We start from the raw sequence: 24,855 nt of genomic DNA on the forward strand, positions 1-24,855 counted from the left end.
CACATATACAACCACGATCACTCACACGCATATACAACCCCAATCACTCACCCACATATTCAACCCCAATCACTCACACACATGTACTGCCCCAATCTCTCACACGCATATGCAACCCCAATCACTCACATGTATACTGCCCCAATTTCTCACACACATATACAACCCCAATCCCGTGCGCACATATACAATCCCAGTCTGTCACACACATATACAACCCCAATTGTTCACACACATGTACAACCCAATCTTTCATCATTCATAGAACTTACAATGCAGAAGGAGGTCATTGGATCGGAGCATGTGTGTCCTAGTCAGTTAGGAGTTTGGAGCCTTGGTACCTGGTGGGCTGGAATCTCCGATTTGAAGACTAAGTGATGACATTGGCGTGGGAACAATGGCGTTTTCCGCCCGAAAAAATGGCGCAAAAGCTGCACCGATCCTCTATCTGGTGGTGGGCTAGCAACCACGCAGTGTAAAGCCCCTGGATTTACCTGCGGACACGGCTGGAGAATTGCATATGCACGGCGGCAGCCTGCAGCGGCCGCGCCATGCAACATAGCACTGGCCACGTGGTCCCGGCCTGCCAAAAACTGCCCCCTTTGACCAGGCTCGCCTCTCCCAGATCACCCCCCCCCCCCCACCAGTGCCCGCAGCCCCCACCAAAGACCCCCCTGCCCGCGGAACAGCTCCCACCCGACCGTGGCCGTGCTGGACTCAGTCCGCATCCGCCACGCCGGGTTCACAAAAATAAATAGCATGAGTGACCCACACCGTCGGGAACTTGGCCCATTCAGACACATATACAACCCAATGTCTCTAACACACATATATACAACCTAACCTCTATCACATAATGCCCTTACCCACGCATATACGATCACACACACAAACACGCATGATGACACTCATTCAATTACACGCACAGGCATGATCACATATACGCATGATCATACACACAGACACACATAATCACACACACACTTACATGCACACACACACTCCTAAACACATAGAATCTCACACACATGCATGCTCACAGACACACTTGATCACATACACACATGATCACATACAATCACACAAAGCTCATGATCACATACACATTCATGATCTATCACACATGAATGATCACACACACATGAACGATCACACACACATACTTACACATGCACATGATCACACATGTACGATCACACACACGCTCAATCACTCACATGCTCGATCACACATACACACACAATCTCACACATTCATGATCAGACAGGCACGATCATACACATGATCACACACACATACACACACTCCTACACACATGATCACACACACATGAATGATCACACACACGCAAATGATCACATACTCACACACGCACAATCACAAACATTTGGTCCCATACCCAATCACACACACTCCCCATATACCCACACACACACCCATACACATTGTGTGTGAAGGTTTCTCAATCAAATTACTGAGCCATTTCCGGTTGCAGCTATGCAGAGCTAAGTCGCACATTCGGCAGCTCCCGCTAAAAATGGACTTTTGAGCTCTTTTCAGGGCCCCCAATGACATTTTGACATCGGGTAGCCCCCCGTTCCGGCTGATAACCTGGAATGTAAGCGGACTGAATGGGCCGGTTAAGCGGGCCCGCGTGTTCGCGCTCCTGAAGGGGCTCAAGGCGGATGTGGTCATGCTCCAGGAGATACACCTGAAGGTGGCAGACCAGGTAAGACTGAGGAAAAGGTGGATAGGTCAGGTGTTTCACTCGGGGCTGGATGCCACAAATCGGGGGGTGGCGATCTTGGTGGGAAAGAGGGTGTCGTTCGCAGCGTCGAGCATTGTGACAGACAATGGCGGTAGGTACATAATGGTAAGTGGTAAGCTGCAGGGAGAGAGGGTGGTGCTGGTCAATGTGTATGCCCCGAACTGGGACGATGCGGGTTTTATGCGGCGTATGTGGGTCGGATCCCGGACTTGGAAGTGGGGGGGCCTGATAATGGGGGTGGGGGACTTTAACACGGTGTTGGATCCGGCACTGGATCGCTCCAGGTCTAGGACGGGTAGGAAGCCGGCGGCAGCTAAGGTGCTGAGGGGGTTTATGGACCAGATGGGAGGGGTGGACCCTTGGAGATTTGCAAGGCCGGGGGCTAGGGAATTTTCATTCTTCTCACATGTTCATAAGGCTTATTCCCGAATTGACTTCTTTATTATGAGTCGGGCGCTGATAGCGAGAGTAGAGGATACTGAGTACTCGGCGATAGCCATTTCGGATCACTCCCCGCATTGGGTAGACCTAGAGCTGGGGGAGGAGAGGGACCAGCGCCCGTTGTGGCGCTTGGAGGTGGGGCTGTTGGCGGACGAGGAGGTGAGTGAGCGGGTCCGAGGAAGCATAGAGAGATACCCGGAGGCCAACGATAATGGGGAGGTCCGAGTGGGGATGGTATGGGAGGCACTGAAGGCGGTGGTTAGGGAAGACCTGATCTCCATTAGGGCCCACAAGGAGAGGAGGGAGCAGAGGGAGAGGGAGAGGCTGGTGGAGGAGATGGTGAGGGTAGACAGGAGGTATGCGGAGGTGCCGGAGGAGGGACTGTTGAGGGAGAGGCAGAGCCTCCAGGCCGAATTTGACCTGTTGACCACCAGGAAGGTGGAGGTGCAGTGGAGGAAGGCCCAGGGGGCGATTTATAAGTATGGGAAAAGGCACGTTGGATGCTGGCGCATCAGCTCTGGAAGCGGGGCGCGGCTAGGGAGATCGGGGAAGTTAAGGCTAAGGGAGGGAGTGTGGTGCGGAGTGGGGTTGACATCAATGGGGTCTTCAGGGACTTTTCCGAGGAATTGTATCGGTCCGAGCCCCCACGGGAGGAGGGAGGGATGGGCCGCTTTCAGGCCCAAGTGAGGTTTCCGAAGGTGGAGGAGGGACTGGTAGCGGGATTGGGGGTCCCGATTGGGCTGGAGGAGCTGGCCAAAGGGATAGGGAGCATGCAGGCGGGGAAGGCACCGGTATGTGGACCTTTTGGGCCCGTTGCTAGTTAGGACCTTCAATGAGGCAAGGGAGGGGGGGGCTTTGCCCCCGATGATGTCCCGGGCACAGATCTCCTTGATCCTGAAGCGGGCCAAGGATCCCCTGCAGTGTGGGTCTTTTAGGCCGATTTCGTTGTTAAATGTAGATGCCAAGGTGCTGGCGAAGGTCTTAGCCACGAGAATTGAGGATTGTGTGCCGCAGGTCATCCATGAAGACCAGACGGGATTCGTGAAGGGGAGGCAGTTGAACGCGAATGTGCGGAGGCTCCTGAACGTTATTATGATGCCGGTAAGGGAGGGGGAGACGGAGATAGTGGTGGCGATGGACGCTGAGAAAGCCTTCGATAGGATAGAGTAGGGGTACTTGTGGGAGGTGCTGAAGAGGTTTGGGTTTGGGGAGGGGCTTGTCAGGTGGGTTAGGTTGTTGTATGAGGTCCCGATGGCGAGTGTGGCCACGAACAGGAGGAGGTCCGAGTACTTTCGGTTGCACCGAGGGACGAGGCAGTGGTGTCCCCTATCCCCCCTGCTCTTCGCACTGGCAATTGACCCCCTGGCTATGGCACTGAGGGGAGTCGAGGAACTGGAGGGGGCTGGTGTGGGGCGGGGAGGAGCATAGGGTGTCGCTCTATGCGGACGACTTGCTGCTATATGTGGCGGACCCGGTGGGGGGAATGCCGGAGGTAATGAGGATCCTCAGGGAGTTCGGGGATTTCTCAGGGTACAAGCTCAACATGGGGAAGAGCGAGCTGTTCGTGGTTCACCCAGGGGAGGGGGATTGGCGAGCTCCCACTAAAAAGGGCGGAGAGGAGCTTCAGGTACTTGGGGGTCTAGGTGGCCAGGAGCTGGGGGGCCCTGCATAGGCTTAATTTCACGAGGCTGGTGGAGCAAATGGAGGAGGAGTTCAAGAGGTAGGACGCGTTGCCGCTGTCCCTGGTGGGTAGGGTGCAGTCAGTTAAGATGACGGTGCTCCCGAGGTTTTCGTTTCTGTTCCAGTGCCTCCCCATGTTTATCCCAAAGCCCTTCTTTAGGCGGGTCAACAGGAGCATAACGGGGTTTGTGTGGGCGCGAGGAACTCCGAGGGTGGGAAGGGTGTTCCTGGAGCGGAGTACGGATGGGGAGGGGCTGGCACTGCCCAACCTCTGTGGGTACTACTGTGCTGCCAATGCGGCGATGGTGCGCAAGTGGGTGATGGAGGGGGAGGGGGCTGCATGGAAGAGGCTGGAGATGGCGTCTTGTGTGGGTACGAGTCTGGAGGCGCTGGCAACGGCGCCGCTGCCGCCCCCTCCAATGAGGAATACCACGAGCCTCGGCGTGGACCCCAATACGGGGGAACCACCGGTTTGTCCCAGGGAGAATAGATGGAGGGTTTTCGGGGTGGCACAGGCAGGGATAAGAAGGTTAGGGGACCTTTTTGTGGACGGGAAGTTCGCGAGCCTGGGTGAACTGGAGGAGAAGTATTGGCTCCGCCCCCGGGGAACACCTTCAGATATTTAGAGGTAAGGGCGTTTGCCAGGCGGCAAGTGGTGGAATTCCCGTGGCTGCTGCCACGCACAGTACAGGACAGGGTGCTCTCGGGGGGGTGGGTGGGAGTGGGGAAGATCTTGGAAACTTACCAGGTGAAGCAGGAGGAGGCCTCGGTGGTGGAGTTGAAAGGTAAGTGGGAGGAGGAGGTGGGAGAGGAGATCGAAGAGGGGACATGGGCAGATGCCCTAGGGAGGGTGAACTCTTCCTCTTCATGCGCGAGGCTCAGCCTCATACAGTTTAAGGTGCTGCAGAGGGCACACATGACCGGGACAAGGATGAGCCGGTTTTTTGGGGGTGAGGACAGGTGTGTTAGCAAGGACGGTATCGAGGGTGGTAGGATCCAGGGTCAAGCCGGGCTGGGGGCTCGTAATATTTGGGGTTGCAGGGGAGCCGCGAGTGCAGGAGGCGAAAGAGGCCGGTATTCTGGCCTTTGCGTCCCTGGTAGCCCGGCGAAGGATTCTTCTTCAGTGGAAGGATGCGAGGCCCCCAAGCGTGGGATCCTGGATCAGCGATATCTGGGGTTTATTAAATTGGAGAGGGTGAAATTCGCCTTGAGAGGGTCGGTACAAGGGTTCTTTAGACGGTGGCAACCGTTCTTGGACTTCCTGGCAGAACGCTAGACAATGGTCAGCAGCAGCAGCAACCCGAGGGGGGGGGGTTCTATTTTATTTTTGCTTATTTACCCTGGGGGATCTGAGGGGGTGTATATATTTGCTATGTTTGCTTTGTGTTAACTCGGGGTATTAATTTATTGTTTATGTATGGGGGGGGGAAGGGGGCACGGGGGTTGTTTTATTTTGTTTTGTATTTAATTCTATTGGGTTCCTGGGCGGTGTTGTGGAGCGGTGGGGGGCGGGGGGGGGGGGGGGGGGGGGCGGATGCGGGGGGGAAGCAGGCGAGACAAACAGAATGCATGTGTGAGGATAACAAGGAGGCAGGATGCAGAGAGCAGGTCCAGTGTGAATAGAAAATGTTCAGAGTATTGAGAAGGGAGCTGTTCAGTTGGAGTGGGGGAGAGAGTGAGGTACAAACACAGATTGCAAGGATAGAGAGAATACAGATGGAAAAAACAGTCTTAGAGAGAAAATGCAGGGAATTAATCGAGAGAGCACAGAGTGGAGAAAGGGCTGGAATGCAAAGACAAATCCAGGGAGAATTCAATGACAGAATGCAAAAGCAGAGAGCACATGGATAGAGAGAGAGAGTTCAGATCTGGTATAGGCAAGAGACAGCAACACATAGATATGACGCAGAGGCAGGTTCTAGGCACAGATTTAAACAGGCACTGCGGAAATAGAGAGACTGCACAGCCAGATATAACACAGTGAATGCAGACACTGAGATCAGAAAAATCAGAGCAAAACAGATACAGAATTCAGAGACAGAAAGAGAGAGCGTGTGTGAGAGGGAGAGATATGTCGTGTTGGGTGTTCTGATGTACAAATGATCCAACATGGCAGGGGATGGTGTAACTCAATTTTATTCACTATTTAACTGTAACAGCACACTGCTAACTTAGGTATGTGCATTGCCAGCTAATCTGTGGGCCCTGTCCTATTACTATCTGGGTGAGGCACTCAGCACATGGTGAATGTCTGAGTGGCAGGCTCTGAGCTCGGTGCTCTGAGCTGGCTGCTGCTGGAATGAGCGGGAACTGTAGTGTCCCCTGTCTTTATAGTGCGTGTGCTCTCACTGGTGTTTGGCTGCGATGTTGTGTGTGTGTTGGTTGGTCCTACTGCATGTCCATCAGTGTGTGTTTGATTGCACCATGATATGCTGATCTAAATATGACAGCCCCCCTTTTCGCAAAGAATATGTGCCCACACGATAATAAATAAAGAAGTGTGGTGAGTGCATCTAATCATGTGTGTGCAATATTTACAACAATATGTACATGTCGCTATACTATATACAGGAAGGTGCCAGGTGCAGAAACTAACTATGTTACACCAAGAACGAAACCAATGTCTTTAACAAACAATAACAAAATCTTAAACAGTATGGCAAAAAGTCTGAAACAGTATGTCAGAACAAGTCAGTGAGTCCAATATGAAAAGGTTCATAAATTAAGTCTCTCAGGTGGCGACGAATTCGGGTTGACCGCCCCAAGGGTGGGTCAGGATCCACCGGCTGAGGAACGGGCAAGGCCACGGTCGAGTGAGGAGGGTGCAGGGTGTCCAGAAGGGCAACAAAGTCCATTGCAGGGACAACAGGAAGGCGTGGCACCGGTGCAGGATCACGTAGCGAGCGCGGAACCAGGTGATGGGCACGCGGATTGCGGCGGTGAATAGAGCCATCAGGCAGACGAATCAGGAACGAGCGGGGAGCTATCTGTCAGAGAACTTCAGCAGTTGTCGACCAGCCGCCCTCCGGAAGGTGTATGCGGACATTATCTCCAAACGCCAGGGCAGGAAGATCAGTCGCCCGAGCATCATGTGTCGCCTTTTGTTGCTCACGCTGTTGCTGCATCTGCCGAAGTACCGGAGCATGGTCGAGGTCTGGGACATGAATGGATGGCACAGTGGTCCTGAGGGTGCGACCCATAATCTGCTGGGCCGGCGACAGGCCCGTGGACAGTGGGGCCGAGCAAGGCGAGGCAGAAGTCAGGTCCTGCATCAGCAGCCTTGCAATGAAGCCTTTTAACGATATGGACGCCCCTTTCTACTTTGCCATTCAACTGAGGATGCAGAGGACTGGACGTCACGTGTGTGAAGTTCTTTGAGCTGGCGAAGTTAGACCATTCCTGACTCACGAAGCAGGGGCCATTGTCTGACATCACGGTAAGCGGGATGCCATGGTGAGTAAAGGTCTCTTTGCAGGCCCGGATGACAGCCGATGACGTGGTGTCGTGCAGGCGTATGACCTCTGGATAGCTGGAAAAGTAGTCGATGATGATGATGTAGTCCCTGCCGAGCGCATGGAACAGGTCCACACCCACCTTCGACCCGGGGGACGTGACCAACTCATGGGGCTGAAGGGTCTCACGGGGTTGTGCCGGCTGAAACCGCAGACAGGTGGGGCAATTGAGCACAGTGTTAGCAATGTCCTCACTTATTCCCGGCCAGTACTCAGCCTCTCGGGCCCTCCGCCGGCACTTTTCAACGCCGAGATGGCCTTCGTGCAGTTGTTCTAAGACAAGCCGGTGCATGCTGTGTGAGATCACAGTGCGGTCCAGCTTCAGGAGGACACCATCAACGACTGCCAAGTCGTCCCGAACGTTGTAAAACTGAGGGCATTGTCCCTTGAGCCACCCGTCCGTCATGTGGCGCATCACACGTTGCAGAAGGGGGTCGGCCGCAGTCTCACTGTAGTGTCCCCTGTTTTTATAGTGCCACTAACAGTGGGCCAGGCGTGCATCAGTGGCCGGCAGATTGGCAGAAGTGAAGTCTACATGTGCGTCGACTTGGCAAACCAACCCCTCAGGGTCGGACAGCGTGTTGACTGCCCTGGACAGAGCGTCTGCTATGATGAGGTCCTTACCCGGGGTGTAGACAAGTTGAAAGTCGTACCTCCGGAGTTTGAGCAGAATGCGCTGGAGGCGAGGTGGCATATCGTTGAGGTCCTTTTGAATGATGCCAACCAGCGGGCGATGGTCAGTCTCCACGGTGAACTGGGGAAGGCCATACACATTGTCGTGGAACTTGTCAACGCCAGTCAACAGGCCTAGGCACTCCTTTTCAATCTGCGCATAGTGCGGCTCTGTGGGGGTCATGGCCCGTGACGCATAGACGACAGGGGCCCATGATAAGGCGTCATCCCGATGCAGGAGGACCGCCCCAATGCCGGACTGGCTGGCGTCAGTCGAGATTTTCGTCTCCCTTGCAGGATCGAAAAACGCCAGTACCGGGGCGGTGGTGAGCTTGACCTTGAGCTCCTCCCATTCACACTGGTGGGTGGGAAGCCACTGGAATTCAGTTGTCTTCCTGACAAGGTGCCGGAGAGCTGTGGTGTAGGAAGCAAGGTTGGGGATGAATTTCCCTTGGAAGTTGACCTTCTGGTCTGTGGGCTTCTGCATGGCCGTGATGGCTGCCACCTTGTCGGCATCCGGCCGCACCCCCAACTGGGAGATGTGGTCCCCCAGGAACTTCAGCTCGGTTTGTCCAAAAGAGCATTTGGCTCAGTTAAGACGCAGGCCCTGGTCCCGTATCCGCTTCAAGACCCGCTGAAGGCGACTGATGTGCTCCTGCGGTGTGGTGGACCAAATAATGATGTCGTCTACATAGACGCGCACCCCTTTGATGCCCTCCATCATCTGTTCCATGATGCGATGGGAAACTTCAGAGGCCGATATGATTCCAAATGGCATCCTATTGTAGCAGTATCTGCCAAATGGAGTGTTGAAAGTGCACAGCTTCCTGCTGGACTGATCCAATTGAATCTGCCAGAAGCCCTTTGAGGCATCAAACTTGGTGAATATTTTTGCCCGAGCCATCTCGCACGTGATCTCCTCACGATTTGGGTATCTTTAAAGTCAGATACTTGAGTTCAATCTGATCGCAGAGTCCCTTGTAATTCTCCAACACAGGAGCATTGGTTATCACAGTTTGCAGGCCGTCAAATGCCTGTTGAAAGTCCGCTGTCCACTGAAATTTTCGACGTTTCTTCAGCAAGTCCATCAGTGGAGCAATCAACCTGCAAAACCTTTGCACAAATGTTCGATCAAATCCACTCACGCCAAGAAATCGCATTATTTCCCGTTGTGTCGAGGGTATTGAAAACTCCTCAATAACTGTTGGTTTCACATCCCGTGTGACCATTTGACCCTGTCCGATTGTATGGCCAAGGAAAGTGACTTGGGCTTTTCCAAATTCACTTTTGGCTAGGTTTATCGCTTCCTTAAGTCGATCAAATAACTCCATCAGATGTTTTAAATGTTCTTTCCATGTCTGGCTGAAAATTACCAGATCGTCGATGTATACCACACAATTGGGTAATCCTGAAACAACTTTGTTAGTTAACCGTTGAAATGTGGCTGGGGCGTTTATCATGCCAAATGGCATAACTTTGAATTGGTATTTACCATCTGGTATCTCCTTTGCCCTTTCGGATAAAGGTACCTGTCAGTAACCTTTATGTAAAACCAGTTTGGAAATAGAAGCTGACTGTCCCACTTTTTCAATGCAATCCTCCAAACGTGGGAGAGGATAAGAGTCCGTTCTTGTAACTGCATTAACCTTTCTATAGTCCACACACAACCATTGGGTACCGCCTGGTTTAGGTACCATCATTATGGGTGAGCGCCATTGGCTGCAACCCACTTCAATTAAGCATACTCTCAATCTCTTTGTTAATCTGTACCAATTTTAAAGGGTTAAGTCTATATAGATGTTGTTTGATTGGAACAGCATTTCCCACGTCAACATCATGAATAGCCACTTTAGTACTTCCCAATTTATCTCCACAAACTTGCCCACTGATATCAATAACTCTTTCAGGTCAGTCCGTTTTTCCTCTGGAAGGTAACTCAACAATTTATCCCAATTTTTATGAACATCCTCATTTTCCAATTTAATCTGAGGTATGTCAAATTCACAGTCATCTGGATTTGGTTCGTCACTTTGAGTTAGAATCATTAAAACCTCCTCCTTTTTCTCTCCTTCCCTTTCAAAGTACCTTTTAAGCATATTCACATGACACACTAGGTGAGTTTTCCTTCTATCTGGCGTTTTTACCACATAATTCACCTCACTTAATTTCCTTTCAATCTGATAAGGTCCACAAAACCTAGCCTTTAAAGGTTCACCTACCACTGGTGACAACACTAAAACTTTATCTCCAATGGCAAACTACGAACTTTGGATTTCTTGTCCACTACCCGTTTCATTACATTTTGTGCAACTTTTAAATGTCGTCTAGCCAATTCACCTGCTATATTTAATCGTTCCCTAAAAATTACCATTAAAGATTGACTAGCTCCCGTATCTCTTAAAATTGTGACTTCTTTACCTGCTCCTCCTGATACACATGAGTAAACTTTACCCACACAAGTAAATTCTTTAAAGAGATCTAGCACCTTCTTATCAATCACCTCTTGATCAGGCTGTACAATCTTTTGCACCTCCTTCGCTTCACTTGGGCTTTCCTTAACCACATTCACAAACCCCACTGTCTTATCCTGTTTTACCACATCAGCCTTTCCAGTGCTTTTCTTCAACCACCAACAGTGTGACTTTACATGGCCTAGTTTATTAGTGAAAACATTTGAAACTTTTCATGTCTCTTCCACCCTCCTGGATTTCTTTTTTAGTCTGAGGTACACGCCCCTTATTATCTCCCATCAGATCACCTTTACCACTTGGGTATTTCTCATGTCCCCAGTTTCTATCCGTCACAGGCTGAAACTGATGTCGGAAACCAAGCTTTGATTTATGAACTAATTCATAATCATCTGCCATTTCTGCTGCTAATCTCACAGTTTTAACCCACTGCTCTTCCACTACATCAGGGATTGAATTTTTAAACTCCTCCAAAAGTATAATTTCTCTGAGAGCTTCATACGTTTGGTCTATTTTCAAAGCCCTTATCCACTTATCAAAATTACTCTGTTTGAGCCTTTCAAACTCCATGGATGTTTGACCAAATTCTTTCTTTAAATTTCTAAACCTTTGTCTGTAGGCTTCAGGCACTAGTTCATATGCACCTAAGATGGATTTTTTCACCTCCTCATACGTCCCATATACCTCCTCCGGTAGTGATGCAAACACATCACTAGCCCTATCTATCAGCTTTGTTTAAATCAGTAATACCCACATATCCTGTGGCCATTTCATTTGTTTAGCCACCTTCTCAAATGAAATGAAAAAGGCTTCTACCTGCTCATCAAACCTTCGCAATGCTTGGACATATTTAAATAGATCCCCCCCCCCAAGCCTTCGTCTATGACGCTCTTTCTCACTATTCTCATCACTATCATCCAACTGTACGTTTCCCTTTACGTCTGCCAATTTTAACTGACTGTCATGTTTCATGGCCATTTTCTGAAGTTCAAACTCTCTCTCTTTATCGTTTTCCCTCATCTGTACCTCCCTTTCTCTTTCTTTTTGTTCTGCTAGGGCTATTCTTTCTTTTCTCATTTCTTCTCTCTCCTTTTTTTTCCTTCTCTCTTTCGTATTCAAGCTGCTTTAATTCTTTCTCATGTTCCATTTGTTTAAGTTGTAATTGAATTTAAGGTAATGTTAACTGCAATGTTTTTGCCAAATCTAATAATCTGCTTCTAGTCTCTGTTCGTAAGTTACTGCGTGTGACCGTCTCCACCCCCAAAGATTTCAGACCCTCTGAAAGAGCCATTGTCCACAACACACTCCCCATTTAAGCTAAAATACCACACCCGATAAGCAACCACAATATGCTCACCCTTCACTGTCTTTAAGTTCACTAAGCCAATCCAACAGATAGACTTTTATCCCCCTCGAGCCCCCCCCCCCCCTCGAGCCCCCAATTTGTTATGGGCCAGGCTTTAGAGAACCCCAAAGTGTATCATGGAGTTCACCTGACCCACAACTTTTAATAGATTGTGGTATGGGGAGCACACGGCCCACTCTGCAGGTGTGGTAGAGCAGAAATCGAAACATATTTTTTAAAGCAAAACAATGTTTATTCTATGAACACAAGTTAACCTTTTCGAAACATACAGTGAACATCTTAGCAACCATCAATTCAAATACAACCCTCAAAGTATACAACACTAAGTAATTCTTAATAACTTCCCAAACAACATCCAGAGGACAGAAGAAACACCTTTTAGCAGAAGCACATTAGGTTTACATTCACTACTGAAAACATTTATAATTCTGATTTCCCCAAATGATCAAGAGATAGTCTTTTCATGGCAGAGAGATCAACAGTACACCTGCTGTGTCTGGCTTCAGCTCCCAACACTGAAAACGAAACTAAAACACACCCTGCAGCAAACAGCCTAAAACGAAAGTAAAAAACTGACAGACAGCCCAGCTCCACCCACACTCTGACATCACTGATAAACACCCATTTCTTAAAGGTATATTTCTTAAACACCCATTTCTTATAGGTACTCTCACATGACACTATTGATGGGGCCCCCCCTCGCATCGGGGATGATTGTGTTCCACGAGGCTCATGGGGAGGTTGTTCGGCCCATCGCCGTAAGACCCTTCTGAGGAAAGTGGAAAAGGAGGACCGTGCTCTTCCTAGTCCGCAGCTGTATTTCCTGCGATTTTGGCACCCAATCAGAGTGCGTGTATCGTGTTGGGGAACGCAGTTTCCTTGCTGATCGCCTGGGGGTACCGCTACTGCCAACCTTTATCCGTTTGCACTCCGTCAGAAACCTCTGATACCTGGGTCTTCATATCTGAGTCAGTCAATGACTTCACGCACCTCTGTGTCAGTCTCCCAGGGCGTGCCACCCAATAACCCGCCTGTGTCAGAGCGATCTGTTTAGCGACTGGCCCCATCGGAGGAATTTGGAGTAATGCTGGTCTCCTGCCCCTGAGGTGGTCCACGTGTTTCTCTGATGTTCGGTCTCGTGCTCAAACCTGGTATGAGACGGGTTTGGTCTGTCGCATTACCGTCCCAGGGACACACCCAGCGCAGGCGCTGATGTTCTGCATATAAACTAGGTCCCCTGGTTCGAACCGTCTGCTCTGCGTATGTTCTAGGCTCATTGGTACGGGGCTGTGCGGACGTATCACACCCCGTTGGCCTTCTTAAAACCCCCAAATTCCTTGGGGGGGGGGCACCCCCACAAACCAGGTGGTACCACAGCATCACGGGAAGGGATGGGCCATAATCACAAAATTCAACAAGTTTCTGTAAGCGTGTCAACAACTCAGTTATAGACTCCTACTGAGACGGTACCGTTGTACTACGACCGACAGCTTGGGGTCATAGTGGTCCGCCATCAATGCGGCCCGCTCCTCAAATGGCTTGGAGTCCAGGGCTGTGGGGTACGTCAGGTCTTTTACTACGCTAAAGGTGGGAGCCCCTACAGGCTGGTAAAAGTATCAGTCTTTCGCTCATTTCCAACTATAAGATTAGCCTGAAAGATATAACGCTTGCGCTCGAGTATTGCGTCCAATCTTCCACGCTTGCGTTGAATACATCAAGTCTGCCAAAGAGTGGCACATTGGAAATAGTGCAAACCTTAATCCAGTAGAAGGAGAGGAGATGACCATAATTTTAAAAGGTAGCAGCTTCAACTATAGATCCACTTTTAACCCTCGTCGCAAATTTAATGATCACATCTTCATGAATATGAAGATAAACTATTTATTGTTTAAGCAAACTGTATACACACAACATTCAGGTTCCAGCTGGGACAACCTTAACTCAGCTCCTATCTAGACCGCCTTATATATTAGAGTCCGTTACTCTATTGATAGGACGCCGCCTCAGGGGAAAACTCATATTCCACGAGGCTCATGGGGAGGCTAATCGGCCCATCCCCATTAGGTCTCGTTATAACAGGAATATATTCACTGGGGGATATATAAACTGGAGAGTATATCATGATATTCAGTGGGGAGTAGATTCCCAGGGGAGTATATTCACTGGGAGAATATGTCCTCTGGAGTAGATTCACTGGTGTTTCTATTTACTGGGGAGTATATTTACTGGTCTGTTTTTGTACTGGGGAGTGTATTCACTGGGCAGTATATACAGGAGTGAGTATATTTACCTGTGGACTCACTGGGGTGTATATTTACTGGGGAGTATATTCATTCACTGGTCTGTATATTTACTGTGGAGTGTATTCACTGGGCTGCATATACATTGGTGTGAATCATTATTGGGGAATATATTTACTAAGTATTGACTGGGGTGCATATTGACTGGGAGCATATTTATTACGAGCATATTGACCGGTAACATTTTGACTGGGGAGTATAATCAGAGGGGAATTTGGTTGCTGAAGTACATATTCACTGGCTAAGTATATTTAGTGAAGTGTATATTCACTGGGGAGTACATTCATACATACATACATACAATTTACAGTGCAGAAGGAGGCCATTCGGCCCATCGTGTCTGCACCGGCTCTTGGAATGAGCACCCTACTTAAGCCCACACCTGCACCCTATCCCCGTACCCCAGTAACCCCAGCTAACCTTTTTGGACACTAAGGGCAATTTAGCATGGCCAATCCACCTAACCTGCACATCTTTGGACTGTGGGAGGAAACCGGAGCACCCGGAGGAAACCCACGCACACACAGGGAGAACGTGCAGACTCCGCACAGACAGTGACCCGAGCCGGGAATCAAACCTGGGACCCTGGAGCTGCGAAGCAACTATGCTCATCACTGTGCTAGAGTGCTGCCCATTATTGAGGAATATAAACTGAAGGGTATATTCACTGGGGTGTATATTCACTGGGGAGTACATTCACTGCGGAGTATATTTACTCAAGGGTATAATCACCGGGGTGTATATTCACTGGGGAGTACATTCACTGCGGAGTACATTTACTGAAGGGTATAATCACTGGGGAACACATTCACTGGGAGAACATTCACTGGGGAGTATGCTGTATATACACAGCATTCTATAGTAACTTTCTATAATTGTGTCTTTTAAAAAGCATTTCGATAGTTACATGGGTGAGATGGTATAGAGGGTTATGGGCCAAGTGCGGGCAACTGGGACTAGCTTAATGGTAAAAACTGGGCGGCATGGACTGGTTGGGCCGAAGGGCCTGTTTCCATGCTGTAAACTTCTATGATTCTAAGAGGGAGATCAGCCGTGTTGATTTCCAAGGGAATAATATGAGGCTGGATGGCCTCTACTTTAATGCTAGGAGTATTATAGGTAATATAGGGCGTGAATTGATGTGTGGAATTGTGAACTTGTTGCCAGCACAGAGAAGTGGTTGAGGGAGGGGCAGGACTGGCCATTCAGCATTCTTGGGTATCTTCAGGCGAGGCAGGGGAGGGTGTAAAAGAGGAGGTGGCATAGCATAATTAATTAAGGAGCCAATTACTTCAGTAAGGAGAGACGCTATCTTGAAAGGGTCTTCAAATGAGACTTTGTGGGTAGAGTTTAGGAATAACAAGGGAGCTGTCACATTGCTGGGAGTGTATTGTCGGACCCCAAACAGTCAGCAAGTAATAGAGGAGCAGATCTGCAGACAATTCACTGAGCTGTGTTTAAAATAATAACAGGGTAAATCTATTAGGGGATTTCAACTTCCTCAACATTAATTAGGATAGTCAAAGTGTAAAAGATTTAAAGGGGGTAGCTTTGTTGAAATGTATTCAGGAGAGCTTTTTATGTTACTGTGTAGGAGGTACAACAAGGAACGGTGCAGTGCTGGATTTGATTCTGGGGAACGAAGCTGGACATGTGTTTGAGGTAGTGTGGCAGCATTTTAGTGATAGCGACTACAACACAGTATGATTTAAGTTTTTTATGGAAAAGGAAAAGATGGTCTGCAAAAAGGAACAGAGGGATCTTGGGGTACTTGTTCACAGATCCCTGAAGGCGGCAGGACAGGTTGATAGGGATGTTAAGAAGGCATATGGGACAATTGACTTTAATCAGTCGTGACATGGATTATAAGAGCGAGGAGGTTATGTTGGAGCTGTACAGGACGTTGGTTCGACCACAGCTGGAGTACTGTGTGCTGTTCTGGTCTCCTCACTATAGGAAGGTGATTGCACTGGAGGGGGTGCAGAGAAGATTCACCAGGATGGGGCCCGGGATGGAGCATCTGAGCTGTAAGGAGAGACTGGATAGGCTCAGATTGTTTTCTTTAGAGCAGAGAAGGTAGAGGGGGGCCCGATTGAGGTGTATAAGATTCTGAGGAATATGGGCCGGGATTCTCCAAGCCTCCGTGCCGAAATAGCTCTCGGCACGGGGCGGAGAATGGGGTCTCAGACCCACGATTGGCTCCGACGCCGGGACGCGATTCTCCGGCGACCAGAGAATTGGTGGCAGCCACGCGTGCACGGTTGACGCGGTGCCGGTCGAGGGCCATTGAAAGAGGCCCCCGTGGCGATTCTCCGCGGTCGACCGGCCGAGTTCCCGCCGAGTTCCGTCGGCGTGGTTCCCGTATGGTTTCACCCGGCGGGAGTTCAGACTCATGGCCGCAGTGGCTGTCCGGGTAGGTGGGGGTGGGGGGGGGGGGGATCAGACTCCGGGAGGAGGGGCTTCCACAACGGCCAGGTTCGCGATCGGGAGCTACCGATCGGCGGGTGCGCCCGATCCGGGGAGGGGGGCGGGGGGCCTGTCTTCTTTCGCGCTGGCCCGCTGTGTGGCTCCGCCATGTCGCGCGGGGGGCCGCCGCAAAAACGGGCGGCGCACACGTAAGCAGACCCGCGGCCGATCGCCGCGCGCATGTGCGGACCTGGAGCCGGAAGTGCAGGGTCCCGTATCGGCAGCAGGAGCTGCGCGGCGTACGCTGGGGCCCTGCTATCCCTCTTGAAGTCGGAGAATCACTCTGGACTTTTCTAAAAAAGTCTGGAGTGATTTGCCTCCGTTTTGCGGCAGGCGTGGGGACATAGCCTTATCTTCGGAGAATCCCGGCCATGGGCAGGGGAGATAGGCAGCAGCTGTTTACCTTAGTTGAAGGGTCAATAACAAGGGGATGAGGGACAGGAGGTTTCGAGGGGGTTTGAGGAAGGTTTTTTTCACCCAGAGGGTGGTGGGAGTCTGGAACTCGCTGCCCGGGAGGAGGGTCGAGGCAGGAAACCTCACAACCTTTAAAAAGTATGTGGATGTGCACCTGAAATGTCATAGCATTCAAGGCAACAGGCTAAGCGCTGGAATGGGGGTTAGTGTAGATTTTGTGAGGTTTTGTCAGTGCAGACTCGATGAGCCAAAGGGGTTGTACTGTATGAGTCTGTGACTCTGTATTTAAGAAGTGTATCTTAATTGGGGAGTATATTACTGGGGACTAAATCACAGGGAACTACATTCACTGGGGAACATATTCACTGGTGAGTACATTTAATGAAAGATATATTCATTGGCGAGGACATTCACTGGGGTGTGTATTTACTGAGGTGTATATTCACTGGCGAGGACATTCACTAGGGAGAAATTTAGTGAAGGATATATTCACTGTCGAGGACACTGAATTGGGTGTATACTTACTGAAGTGTATATTCACTGGCGAGGACATTCACTGGGGAGTACATTTAGTGAAGGATATATTCACTAGTGAGGACTTTCACTGGGGAGTACATTCAGTGAAGGGTATATTCACTGATGAGAACTTTCATTGGGGAGTATATATTCACTAGCGAGGTCATTCACTGGGGAGTACATTTAATGAAAGATATATTCACTGGGGAGTGCATTTACTTCGGAGCATATTTACTGAAGGGTATATTCATTGGGGTGTGTATTCACTGGGGAGTATATTTACTGAAGGGTATATTCATTAGGGACTTTATTCACTGGGGAGTATATTTACTGAAGTGTATATTCATTGGGAGTGCATTCACTGGGGAGTATATTTACTGAACAGTATACTTACTGAACAGTAAATTGTCTGGGGAGTATAATCAATGAAGGATATATTTATTGTGGAGTGTATTCAGCGGGGGTATATTTACTGAAGGGTATATTCATTGGGCCCTGTATTCACTGGGGAGTATATTTACTGAAGGGTATATTCATTGGGGACTTTATTCACTGGGGAGTATATTTACTGAAGTGTATATTCATTGGGGAGTGTATTCACTGGCGAGTATATTTACTGAACAGTAAATTCACTGGGAGCACATTCTCTGGGGAGTATAATTAATGAAGGATATATTTATTATGGAGTGTATTCAGCGGAGGTATATTTACTGAAGGGGATATTCATTGGGGAGGTATTCACTGGGGAGTATATTTACTGAAGGGCATTTTCACTGAGGAGTATAGTTAATGCAGTGTATAATAAATGGGGAGTACATTCACTGGGCAGTATATTTAATGAAGTGTACATTAACTGGGGAGTACATTCACTGGGGAGTACATAAGAACGTAAGAACATAAGAACTAGGAACAGGAGTAGGCCATCTGGCCCCTCGAGCCTGCTCCGCCATTCAATGAGATCATGGCTGATCTTTGTGGACTCAGCTCCACTCTCCGGCCCGTACACCATATCCCCGAATGCCTTTATTCTTTAGAAAGGCATCTATCTTTTTCTTAAAAACGCTTAAAGAAGGACCCTCAACTGCTTCACTGGGCAAGGAATTTCAGAGATTCACAACCCTTTGGGTGAAGAAGTTCCTCCTACACTCTGACCTAAATCTATCTCCCCTTATTTTGAGGCTATGCCCCCTAGTTCTGCTTTCCCCGACCAGTGGAAACAACCTGCCCGCATCTATCCTATCTATTCCCTTCATAATTTTATATGTCTCAATAAGATCCCCCCGCATCCTTCTAAACTCCAATGAGTACAGTCCCAGTCTACTCAACCTCTCGTCATAATCTAATCCCCTCAACTCTGGGATCAACCTAGTGAATCTCCTCTGCACTCACTCCAGTGCCAATATGTCCTTTCTCAGGTAAGGAGACCAAAACTGAACACAATACTCCAGATGCGGCCTCACCAACACCCTATACAATTGCAGCATAACCTCACTAGTCTTGAACTCCATCCCTCTAGCAATGAAAGACAAAACTCGATTAGCCTTCTTCATCACCTGTTGCACCTGCACACCAACGTTTTGCGACTCGTGCACCAGCACACCCAGGTCCCTCTGCACAGCAGCATGTTTTAACATCTTACCGTTTAAATAATAATCCATTCTGCTGTTATTCCTCCCAAAATGGATAGCCTCACACTTGGCAACATTGAATTCCATCTGCCAGACCCTAGCCCATTCACCTAACCTATCCAAATCCTTCTGCAGACTTCTGGTATCCTCTGCACTTTTTGCTTTACCACTCATCTTAGTGTCGTCTGCAAACTTTGACACATTGCACTTGGTCCCCAACTCCAAATCGTCTATGTAAATTGTGAACAACTGTGGGCCCAACACTGATCCTTGAGGGACCCCACTAGTTACAGGTTGCCAACCAGAGAAACACTCATTTATCCTCACTCTCTGCTTTCTGTTAGTTAACCAATCCTCTACCCATTCTACCACTTTACCCTCAATGCCATGCATCTTTAGTTTATGCAGCAACCTTTTGTGTGGCACCTTGTCAAAAGCTTTCTGGAAATTCAGATATACCACATCCATTGGCTCCCCGTTATCTACTGCACTGGTAACGTCCTCAAAAAATTCTACCAAATTAGTCAGACACGACCTACCCTTTGTGAACCCATGCTGCATCTGCCCAATGGGACAATTTCCCTCCAGGTGCCCCGCTATTTCCTCCTTAATGATAGATTCCAGCATTTTCCCTACAACTGAAGTTAAGCTTACCGGCCTATAATTACCCGCTTTCTGCCGACCTCCTTTTTTAAACAGTGGTGTCACGTTTGCTACTTTCCAATCCTCTGGGACCACCCCAGAGTCTAGTGAATTTTGATGAATTATCACTAGTGAGTATATTTAATGAAGTGTATATTAACTGGGCAGTACATTCACTGGGGAGTATATTTAATGAAGTGTATATTAACTGGGGAGTACATTAACTGGAGTGTATATTTAATTAAGTGTATATTAACTGGGGAGTACATTCACTGGGAAGTACATTTAACAATGGGTACATTCACTGGGGAGTATATTCACAGTGGAGTAAATTAACTGGGAAGTACATTCACTGGCGAGTATATTTAATGAGATGTATATTAACTGGGGAGTACATTCACTGGGGAGTATAATTAATGAAGGATATATTTATTGGGAATGTATTCACTGGGGAGTATATTTACTGAAGGGTATATTCTCATGGGGTATTTTTATTGAAGGGTATATTCATTGGGGAGTGTATTTACTTTATATTCACTGGGAGTACATTCTCTGGGGTATTAATGAAGGATATATTAATTGGGGAGCATGTTTACTGAAGGGTACATTCACTAAGGAGTATAATAATAATAATTGTTATTGTCACAAGTAGGCTTACATTAAGACTTCAATGACGTTGCTGTGAAAAGCCCCTAGTCGCCACATTCTGGCACCTGTTCGGGTGCACAGACGGAGAATCCAGAACGTCCAAATTACCTGGCGGGGATTTTCCGAGCGGAAATCACGATCGGCGGGGAGGGGGCTGAGAATGGGAGTTGACGCCAAAATCCTGCGCGACGCCGCTCCCGCGAATCGTGCACGCACGGTCTACGTGGCGCGGGTAGTGGACCATTGACTGAGGCCCCCACGATGATTCTCCAAATGTAACTGGCCGAGTTCCCGACAGCGTGGGGCTCTCATGGTCTCACCTGTCGGGAACTCAGTGTGGCTGCGGACTTATTGGAGAATCCCGCCCCTGAACAGCACATCTTTCGGGACTTGTGGGAGGAAAGCAGAGCACACAGAGGAACCCATGCAGACACGGGGAGAACATGCAGACTCCTCACAGTGACCCAAGCCGGGTATTGAACCTTGGACCCCGGAGATGTAAAGCAACAGTGCTACCCACTGTGCTTTCGTGCTGAGTATAGTGAATGAAGTGTATATTAACTGGGGAGTACATTCACTGGGGATTCACTTTAGTGATGGATATATTCACTGGGGATCACATTCACTGGGGAGTATATTTAATGAAGTGTATATTAACTGGGGAGTACATTCACTGGGGATTCACTTTAGTGATGGATATATTCACTGGGGATCACATTCACTGGGGAGTATATTTAATGAAGTGTATATTAACTGGGGAGTACATTCACTGGGGATTTACTTTTGTGATGGATATATTCACCGGGGATCACATTCACTGGGGAGTATATTTAATGAATTGTACATTCACTGGGGAGTACATTCACTGTGGAGTATATTTAATGAAGTGTATATTAACTGGGGACTACATTCACTGGGGAGTATATTAAATGATGGGTACATTCACTGGGGAGTATGTTTAATGATGGGTACATTCACTGGGAGTATATTCACAGTGGAGTATATTAACTGGGGATTACATTCACTGGGGAGTATATTTAATAATGGGTACATTCACTGGGGAGTATGTTTAATGCTGGGTACATTCACTGGGGAGTATATTCACAGTGGAGTATATTCACAGTGGAGTATATTCACTGGGGAGTATATTCACAGTGGAGTATATTAATTGGGGATTATATTCACTGGGGAGTATATTCACAGTGGAGTATATTCACTGGGGAGTATATTCACAGTGGAGTATATTAATTGGGGATTATATTCACTGGGGAGTATATTCACAGTGGAGTATATTCACTGGGGAGTATATTCACAGTGGAGTATATTAATTGGGGATTATATTCACTGGGGAGTATATTCACAGTGGAGTATATTCACTGGGGATTATATTCACTGGGGATTATAGTCACTGGGGATTATAGTCACCGGGGAGTACATTAATTGGGGATTATATTCACTGGATAGTACATTAATTGGGGATTATATTCACTGGATAGTACATTAATTGGGGATTATAGTCACAGTGGAGTATGTACACAGTGGAGTATATTATCTGGGGAGTATATTCACAGTGGAGTATGTTCACAGTGGAGTATATTATCTGGGGAGTATATTCACAGTGGAGTATATTATCTGGGGAGTATATTCACAGTGGAGTATATTATCTGGGGTGTATATTCACAGTGGAGTATATTCACTGGGGAGTATATTCACAGTGGAGTATATTATCTGGGGAGTATATTCACAGGGGAGTATATTATCTGGGGATTATATTCACTGGGGAGTATATTCACTGGGGAGTATATTATCTGGGGAGTATATTCACAGTGGAGTATATTATCTGGGGAGTATATTCACAGGGGAGTATATTATCTGGGGATTATATTCACTGGGGAGTATATTCACTGGGGAGTATATTATCTGGGGAGTATATTCACAGTGGAGTATATTATCTGGGGAGTATATTCACAGTGGAGTATATTATCTGGGGAGTATATTCACAGTGGAGTATATTTCTGGGGAGTACATTCACAGGGGAGTATATTATCTGGGGGTTATATTCACTGGGGAGTATATTCACAGTGGAGTATATTACTGGGGATTATATTCACTGGGGAGAACATTAAGATATTGAGGAGAAACTTGCTCCTTACCTCCTGGAATAGATCCAGACTGTAAGTGTTATCATCATCGGCGAAGAAGACCACCCCGGAGTGCTGGAGGGACCTGTTCCTGCGGAGCCAGCGCAGCCCCTCGTTCCTTTGCTCGGTAGCCCGGGGTAGACCTGCCCGCTTGTACCTCCGGGGGGTCTGCACATGGAGCTGGGTGTAGGAAGGGATTCCCGAGTGAGCCAACAGGTCAGTCACCAGGCGGCTCCTGAACGCGGAATCTTCCACTAGGAGCCAGTGGAAATGGTGGAGCTGGCGGAAGGTGTTGGCCAGCCGCGTGAGCTCGGCTTTCTGCACCGGTCTGCTGTAGGTCGGCGTGATGGCATAGATGGTGGGGACAGACTGGTTCGAGACTGGCCCCAGCCGAGCTAGCCCGGGGTTCCTGTGCAGCTGGGATGGGGGCAGTGGGCTCCGGATGGAGGGTCTCCCAGGCTCAATCTCCAGCACAATGAAAACAACGAGAAGCCAGGGCAGGACGAGGAAGAAACGAAGGAAGAGAGATTTCATAATGTGCCCAGTGAGCGTGGAGGAGTCTGCCTGCTCGGATACCTCATCATATTTTCTTTCCAACAAAAGGCACAAGAGTTGTTGCAATCCCTGCCTGGAGTTGCTATTACTTCCAGCAGTGTAACATGCACAGAGAGAGAGAGAGAGAGAGAAAAAGCCTCCAGTTAACCCACCTTGTGCCAGAGAGAGGGATGGAGAGAAAGAGAGACAGGCAGAGATAGTGTTGGCATGACTGGAAGATTGGTCACGTCAGTGTCATTGGGGGGAGGGGGTGGGGGGATGAAGAAATCTCCCTGTCTTTATTCACCATCCAATCAACACCAGGGGCAAATCGTCCAAAGAACAGACCAACTGCAGAGAGTTGGGCAGATTCTCTGTCTAAAACCCCACCAGAGATGTTTCTATCAAACAGCCTGTCTCCCCCGCCTCCCCCCCCCCCCCCCAACCCCTGGGGAGTTCAGCTTTCAGAGTTGATTCAAGCAGATAGGATCTGACAAAGGTTTTATTTTGGGGTCAGCATTGAGGGAGGAGGGGGAGCTGTGAAAGTACCTGGGCAATTCCTGCGTGGAGTTTGGGGACTGGGATGGCGTATCGCTTTAATTCACTGCCTGAAGCAGAGGGTGAGGGAAGTTAAAGCATTTCACCCTAACCCTAACTCTTTATGTATCTCAGTGGAAAGGATATTTAGAAGTTACAGGGAAGTTCGTTTGGGAGAGAGCGGGGGCAGACATGGGGCTACGTTCTCCGATTTGCAGACGCCAACGTGGGAACAGTGGTGTTTTATGTCAGAAAAAATGGCGCAAAAGCTGCACCGATCCTCCAGCTGGTGGGGTGCTAGCAGACCCGCAGCGTTAAGCCCCCGGCTTTACCTGCAGATACAGCCAGAGAATTGCCGGGTCCGTGACTGAGCATGCGCACGGCGACAGCCTGCAGCAGCCGGGCCGGCCAAGATGGCGCCGCGCACAGACCCGGCCTGCCACATAGTGTCCCCCAGTAACCCCCTCACCACCCCCCAGACCACCACCACCAGTGCCCCCAGGCCCCGCCAAAGCCCCCACACCCCCCCCCCCCCCCCCCCCGCCAGCGGAACGGCTCCCTCCCCTGACTCCGGCGGTGCTGGACTCAGTCCTCAGCCGCCACGCCGGGTTCATGAAAAAAAAAGGATAAGTGATCCACACCGTGGGGAACAGCCCATCGGGGGCGGAGCATCGGTGGAGGGCCTCCGGTGACGTCCTGCGGCTGTCCATACGGCGTGCGCCGTACTCTTTCAGTATGACATTTTCAAGGGGCGGAGCATTGCAAAACCAATTTCGCCGCAAATGGGGATTCTCCGGCCGCTCGCCGAATGCGATTTCGGCGTCGACAACCGAAGACTCCCGCCCTTGCTAGGGGGCTAGGTTGCTGCCGGAGTGGTTCCCGCAGCTCCAGCAGGCGCCAAAGGGCCGACACAAGTTTGCACATGCGCAGGCCGGCTGGCGTACTTCCGTGCACGAGCGGGGTTCCCTTCTCTGAGCTGGCCCCTGGGCAAAATGGCGGAGCCCTACAGGGGCCTGTGGCGGAGGAAAGAAGGCCCTCACAGAACCAGCCCGCACGCAGATCAGTAGGCCCCCGATTGCGGGCCAGGCCACCTTGCGGGCTCCCCCCACCCCCCACCCCCTC

General features: G+C 49.2%; 1 protein-coding gene across 1 annotated transcript in view; it reads right to left on the reverse strand.

Annotated features, from left to right (window-relative positions):
• b3gat2 (beta-1,3-glucuronyltransferase 2 (glucuronosyltransferase S)) overlaps positions 1–23,439 on the reverse strand; it is a 185,516-nt gene extending 162,077 nt beyond the window's left edge. Inside the window, exon 1 of the mRNA XM_072498388.1 lies at positions 22,675–23,439. Coding sequence (XP_072354489.1) covers positions 22,675–23,196 — 522 coding nt within the window. The 5' untranslated portion in view covers positions 23,197–23,439. The remainder of the gene's footprint in view (positions 1–22,674) is intronic.
• Positions 23,440–24,855: the final 1,416 nt, after the last annotated feature.

Source organism: Scyliorhinus torazame, chromosome 4, assembly GCF_047496885.1.
Source record: "Scyliorhinus torazame isolate Kashiwa2021f chromosome 4, sScyTor2.1, whole genome shotgun sequence".
Classification (NCBI taxonomy): Eukaryota; Metazoa; Chordata; class Chondrichthyes; order Carcharhiniformes; family Scyliorhinidae; genus Scyliorhinus; species Scyliorhinus torazame.